At 42.2% G+C, this 6,701-nt stretch overlaps 2 protein-coding genes across 2 annotated transcripts; both read right to left on the bottom strand.

Moving 5' to 3' along the window:
• Nucleotides 1–60: 60 nt before the first annotated feature.
• Nucleotides 61–525, bottom strand: COCSADRAFT_64741 (uncharacterized protein; the record flags this gene model as incomplete). Its single annotated transcript, XM_007697461.1, has 1 exon — nucleotides 61–525. A coding segment is annotated over one exon (465 nt), but the record flags the coding sequence as incomplete, so codon positions are not given.
• Nucleotides 526–4,145: 3,620 nt separating this feature from the next.
• Nucleotides 4,146–4,301, bottom strand: COCSADRAFT_79506 (uncharacterized protein; the record flags this gene model as incomplete). Its single annotated transcript, XM_007697463.1, has 1 exon — nucleotides 4,146–4,301. A coding segment is annotated over one exon (156 nt), but the record flags the coding sequence as incomplete, so codon positions are not given.
• Nucleotides 4,302–6,701: the final 2,400 nt, after the last annotated feature.

The raw sequence follows: 6,701 nt of genomic DNA, 5'->3' as shown, positions 1-6,701 counted from the left end.
TAGCGATAGGGGGTCCTTGCTCGCCTCCTGCATCTTTATCCTAGCCTCCTTATATAGCGTACAGCTAAGGAGGATATGGGTAGGATCTTGAGTAGCTCTATAGTTGCAGGGGCAAACTTTAGAGTCTACTTTGTCTCGCGTAAAGAGAAAGTCTCTTAGGTAACAGTGGCCTAGCTTAAGTTGAAAGAAGGCGCTAGAGACTTCTCTACTAGTAAGAGGAGGAGTGGCAATCTGCTTCCTAGTCTTCCACTTATACCTTGCAGCATAAGTAGTAGAGTTGAGGGCAATAGCCTTCCTCCTATATTGTTCTAGATAGCTGAGCCACTCTCGCTCGCCTAGCTGTTTTATTCGTGTGCCTATTACAGCTAGACTCGTCCTACTAGAGCTAGGATCTAGCTTTGTCGCCTCCTTTGCTAGCGCGTCTGCTTTCTCGTTTCCTATAATATCCTGGTGGCCAGGCACCCAGTGGATCGCGGGTGTTAGGCCTTTTTTCTTAAGTTTCTTAGCTGCTCTTATTTTCGTTGTTATAAAACTCGTTAAGTTCTGGTAATTGGTAAAAACCTCGATCTGTTTGGGGAGTCCTAATAGGTACACTTCCTATTGTTTAAAGGCATCAACTACTCTAAGTAGTTCCTTATCGTGAACGTCGTAGTTGAGTTCTACTCTAGAGAACTTCCGTGAATAGTAGAATACTAGTCTCTATTTCCTATCTAGGCACTACTGTGATAATACAGCTCCGAGTGCATAGTCGGACGCGTCGGTCTCAACTCTGGTGGGTTGTTAAGAGCTGTACATCTCGAGTACTGGCGCCTCCAGGAATATCTGCTTGATTCGATTGAAAGCCTCTTAATGTTCCTGTTCCTATTTAAAACCTATTTCCTTTTTCGTTACTTCCGTAAGGGGTGCTGTGATCTTTGAGTAATCTCTAATGAACTTTCAATAATAATTTGCAAATCCTAAAAAGGACTGAATATTCTTAACTGTTTTGGGTTTTGGCCATTCCTGTACAGTCTGTATCTTCTTTAAGTTCATTTTTACGCCTTTGGTTAATATAATGAATCCGAGAAATTCCGTTTTCTGTGTGTGGAATTCATATTTTTCTGGTTGAAGGTATAGCTTGTATTTCTTAAGCTTTCGTAAAACCTTCTTAATATGCTCGACATGTTCTTCGTGTGTGCCGCTAGAGTACACTAGTACGTCGTCTAGATACGCGGTAACAAAGATTCTGAGGTATTCGTGGAGAGCGTTATTAATGACTGATTGAAAGGTTGCCAGCGCATTTGTTAATCCGAACGGCATAACCGTGTACTTAAAGAGTCCGTACTTCGTTTTGAACGCTGTCATCTATTCGTGACCTTCTTTAATCCTAATTCGGTAAAATTCTTTCTGAACGTCGAACTTCGTAAACCACTTAGCTCTCTAGAGTTAATCTATGAGCTCTGTAATAAGTGGTAAGGGATATCAGTTCTTCTAAGTTACGCTGTTTAACCTTCTAAAGTCGACACATAATCGCCACTTCCCGTTAGGTTTCTTTACGAACAAGATGGGTGAGGCTATCGGGCCTGATCCTGGTCGGATAAATCCCTTTTTTAAGTTCTTTTAGATGTAATCCCGCAGCTTAGCATCATGCTCGGGCGCTATAGGGTATATTAGTTCTGGGCTTAACTTAGCTCCTTTATCAAGGATGATCTTGTGATCCCAATTCTGATGGTCTGCTAGGTCCGTTACCTTATTTTCCTCGAACAGTTCTCTAAACTCGTCCGTTTAGTATTCTGTTGGAATCGCCAACTGTAGTACCAATTCTTCCTTCGTGGTCGCGATCTGCCGTATCTAAATGACTCCTACACTCTGAGGGTCCTTCGCATAGATTCTCGCGATCTTATGTGGTGAGATTATACCGAATCTCCCGTCCTAGGTTGCGCGCTGATTCGTCGGGCGTATCTCGTGTCTTACTCCAGCAACCTTGTGCATAGGTTCTTGGCTGAGTAATGTCTTCTTTTACCAATTAATGGTAGGGTTATGCTTTAACAACCAATCGTAGCTAATTATTATCTCGGTCTCTCTAAGATCTATAATGCTAATCTTTTCTCAGCTTTCTTAACCGGCCAGGCGTAACGTTACTGTCTTGGTCTCAAGTCGGATCCAGCCGTTCCCGTATGTTATGGGACTATCGTCGGCTAATACTACTCGCATCGGTACCTTCTTATTCTGATAGGGTATGTTGTTTCCTTCCACTACTCGTGGAGATATGATAGTTCGTGCTGCCCCACTATCTATGAGCGCTAACACCTCATATCCGTCTACAAGTACTGTGGCTTTCAATTGTAACTCTTTTGCTCCCACTTCCTATACTTACTTAAGGGTCGTTTTAGGACTGCCTTTGCCAGCGTGACCCTATCCCTGGTAGTATCCTAGTTTTTTAACTGCCTGCTTCCCTTCTTCTTTGGGAAGTAGCCTTCGCCTACCTTGGCGGAATAGTGTATCGTATACTGATCGTTGTAGCAGAAGCTCCAATGGATATTCTTATAAGGTATCTTCTGTTGCGTGGCCCTCTTCTTTGGTTCCGGCTTCTTACTTTTGTGAATCGGGCAATCCTTTGCCTTACAAATATTTGCTGGTAGGATGCTATGGTAGTGGTTGTCTACCTGTCGAGTATTCTTAAACTGTTGTTGGTGCATAGCATAACCTTTCCTGCAATGCGTCCATAGGAGTTTACTGTGCTCTACTGGCGTTTCCCGTACTTGGGCCCTATGCATTCTGTAGTTCTTTGCTATGTATTTTTCGGCGGAAATCGTGCTATGGTAGTAGTCGTCTACCCTTCTAGCTTTCTGTCGCTATTCCTTGTGGAATTGGTAATCGATCGTGCACTTGATCCAGCATAGCTCTTCGTGAGCTTCCTTTTCTCTAGGCTAGTGTATGTGGTAATGCTGTACGCGACACTCGTTATGCTATAAATTAGTGTGGCAGTAATTGTCCTCGTTATCTCTGGTCTCTTCTCGCTTCCTTAAGTGGTAATTACACTGTCTTAGGCAGTCGACCCAACATAGGCGCTCGTGTTGCTCCATCCGTTCCTTGAACGTCCGAGGTATCTCCTCGTCATCAGGTTCCTTAAACCTAGGTTGTTCCTAGGCAGCCCTGCAGGCAATCTCATCTACTCAAGGTCCCGAGATTGTGACTCTTCCATTACAGTCGCAATCGTTGGCTTAGTGCGTGGTTAGTCCGCAGATCCAGCACTATTAATTTCTTAGGCGGCGTAGTACTTCGGCCCCTTCAATCTGCCAATCCGTTAGTAGTGGTGCGTCCCACTTAAAGTCTTAGAGTCCTATTGCCTCTTATACTAGCTCAAACGCCTCATCAGTGGCTTATCTTGCTTCTTCGTACAGGTCTAGGTCGCTAAGAGTTTCATCTAGCTCCTCAGTTAGGTATGGTGTTAGTATCCGAATCATCCCAATCTTGACCGCTCCTTGTCTAACTTCGTTTTTTAGGCAATCTCTACGGAAGTGTCCTACTTCACCGCATCGGAGACATGCCTTACTATCATAACGCTTCTTACGTTCTTCCGTAGAGAGTCCGTTATTATACTATCCTCAGGGTTTCTTATTCTTATCCTTAGACTTATCTTGTACCTTACCAGTCATAATAGTATCGCCATCTTTGTCGAACCAGCTACGCTGCCTCCTTATGTTAGCCACCGTAGGTTAAAATTGTTTCTTTTATCAGTTTCTTTCCCACAGCCTATTATCAATACGTATCGCTAACTCAATCAGCGCATAAAGCGTGTTTAGTTTATCGTGATGTACAAGTCCGTCTTTAACATTTTCCTTCAGACCTGCTTCGAACACCGTTCGAAGTGCTGCGTCGTCCCAGTCGATTCGTGCCTATAGCTGCTTAAACTCAGCTATATACGCTGATACTAAACTGGTCTACTTCAGGCGAGTTATCGCTTTCTCTGCCTAGTTCTGAGCATCCACTTCCCTAAAGATGTGTCCCATCTCTTTCTTGAATTCGGCCTAACTAGTGAACAAGGCGCGCGTCTCGTCCTTCGTTCCTCTATTCTTAATATTTAATAGATAGTCCTCCACGTATGGCTGCATCCAGCTTAACGCTCGTCCTTTTATGTGGGTGCTGGCCATGAGGATCTTTTCCTAGTCGTTAGGTACTTCGTTGAATTCGCAGTATAAGTCGATGTTAGTAAGGAATGTCCGCAACTTGGTGCGACTTCCATCGTACTTTTCTAGGGTTGCCATTTTTGGCTTCTTAAGTGGTTTCTCGTTCGGGGTGGCCATTAGTTGGCCCATAAGTTAGTTAATCGTATTCTGCAACTCAGCCATCTACCTTACTTAGGCTTAGCTCTCACGTCTAAGATTGACGAGTTCGTACTCAGGGCTCCCTGCCGCCGGCTCGTTATTTCCCCCTTAGGTACTACTAGTCATGTTAACATCTCCCTCAGGCGCCGGGCCTGGGATGTTAACGTATTCGCTTGAATTTCCTGACATGGTTCAATCTTATTTGGACGCTGTTGGTTAATCCTCCTTCCACTAGATCCGTGAGTGGTCAAAGTGTTACACGGGGTAAGGGTCTATACTTCTCTATCCTAGTCCGCACTAAGGCAAGTAAGTATTACGTTAGTATTCCGTGAGGCTTGTCTAGCGATGCAGTGAAGTTGGCGTGCTTAAGGAGGGTTTAACAAGACTAATCTATTTAATAGACTAACTTGTGACAATCTTGTTAAGTAAAGATACTAGTAAGAAAGTATAATTTGAGTTGACCACAACGAGAGTAATAATGAAATCTATCCATCCTTATATCCTCATTGCTTCCAGTCCTGCCATCCCGTCCATCCCATCTTAGCGGGAGGTCTGAGATAGCGCTGCCATCCCTTTATACACTGCCATCCCAGATAGCCAGCCTTGGCGGGATAGCACATCACGTGACTCCGAGCCCCGCAATGTCCATTACCTTTTAACGTAGACGTCCCTAGGCTCGCAGCCATCTCATCATTTATCAAGGAAAGAATCCTTCTTGTTACTTGTAACATTATGCGATTAAAGTTATAGTGCGTAACTTACTAATCGCTTAGTCTCTAGTAATAGATATATTATACGCTCTAAATAGCGTACGCTTTACATTCTCGCTAAGCTCTTTATTCTCTAGATAATAGTTAATATTGCGCTTAAGCGTCCGGACTGTTAGAGGTGTATTCAGCTCTAGTGGTGGTAGTGTTCCATCTATAGTAGTGTTACTACTACTATCACTACTACTACCAGTATCTTAGCAGTTAGCATCCTAATTAGCAAAATCTCTCTATATATTACTCTTAACGCGCCTAATATCTAATAGATATAATCCTAAGTCCCGCCAGCCTTTTTATATTATATAGGGCTTAAATATATAGGCGCGGATTAACTTAATAGTGTAACGATGTTACAACTTCGCCATGTATCGGACCAATCCCAGAGCCGGATCGGAGGTAGTACTCGCCGCCCTCTTCATCAACCACTCGTTGTGAGGTCGGATCCGATTCGGATCCGACTAAGATAAGTATATAAGGAGACACTCCCTGTAGCTAGCTCTGTAGACTTTTGATATCCTTTCGTACAAGGCCTATAGGTGTCTATTCGAATTAAGGCTCGTTTGATGTCCCACGCACTCCCATATGCCTCTGAGTGACACTACCGCCGATACTGATCCGAGTAGTCTTGCCTGCGCCGTTACAAATAGCAGCTAAGAACTTAACCTTATTAAAAGCTGTATAGCCTATTTAGGTTATATAATTAACAGCCTACGCGTACTAGTACTTATACGGCTAGAAATAGCCTATATTAAGTAGTTAGAGAAAGTAAGATATATATAGAGGTAACTAATAGGTAATAATCTTATAATCCTTAAGAATTTCTAGAAACTCTTAGGTGTAGTATAAATTAAATCCGTTAAATAGAAGCAGCTAATATACCTCTTAAGTATGCTTCTAACTCTATTATACGAAGTGCTTTACCCACTTATAGCTTAATTAATTATTTATATAGCTACTATTACTATACGCAATTAGATAGTTATTAGGCAAATTAGTAAAGTAGCGTTTAAGGAGCGCGTCGCCTTTAATAATAACTATTAGTAGAATAGCGTAGTCTACAGCGTTAACGCACTTAGTTATAGTTAATAATATATAATTATTAAGCGTTAGTAAATAGACATAGTGGTAAAGCTTAAAAGTAATAACCTACTAGTCTTTTCCGATTCTAATGCGAAAGCCAGTCTCGTTAAAGTTCTAGATATCTAATGGTAGGATACTATGCGTCTAAATTAAGTATATAAAGATATTAAACTACTCTATAATAGAGCCTAAGTTATGCGCAAGTACGCGATTAAGATTAAGTAATCTCTATCGCCGTACGTAAAGCTCAGGTTGCCGTTTAAGCCATTATTTTACTTATCGCGAGCTTATAGTTAGTAGAGAACTAGAACTATTATAAGCTTATTAAAGAAGATAATTAGTATATAATATAATTATAGGCAATCGTGTAAAGGGCTGCGCCCGTGATCTCTACTGAAGAGGATCACGTGATCTTCGACCACGTGATATACCTTCTGTACGGACACGTGATCAGAAGCGAGCAGGTATAAGAGAAGTCTGTACTTAGTTATCTTCTCTTTTTCTTATCTTTTAGCTTCTGTACGATAGGTAGAAGCATACTCATTCG

Source organism: Bipolaris sorokiniana, assembly GCF_000338995.1.
Source record: "Bipolaris sorokiniana ND90Pr unplaced genomic scaffold COCSAscaffold_2, whole genome shotgun sequence".
Lineage (NCBI taxonomy): Eukaryota > Fungi > Ascomycota > Dothideomycetes > Pleosporales > Pleosporaceae > Bipolaris > Bipolaris sorokiniana.
Note: the sequence above shows the minus strand (reverse complement) of the source record. Positions and strands in the feature narration are given on the sequence as shown.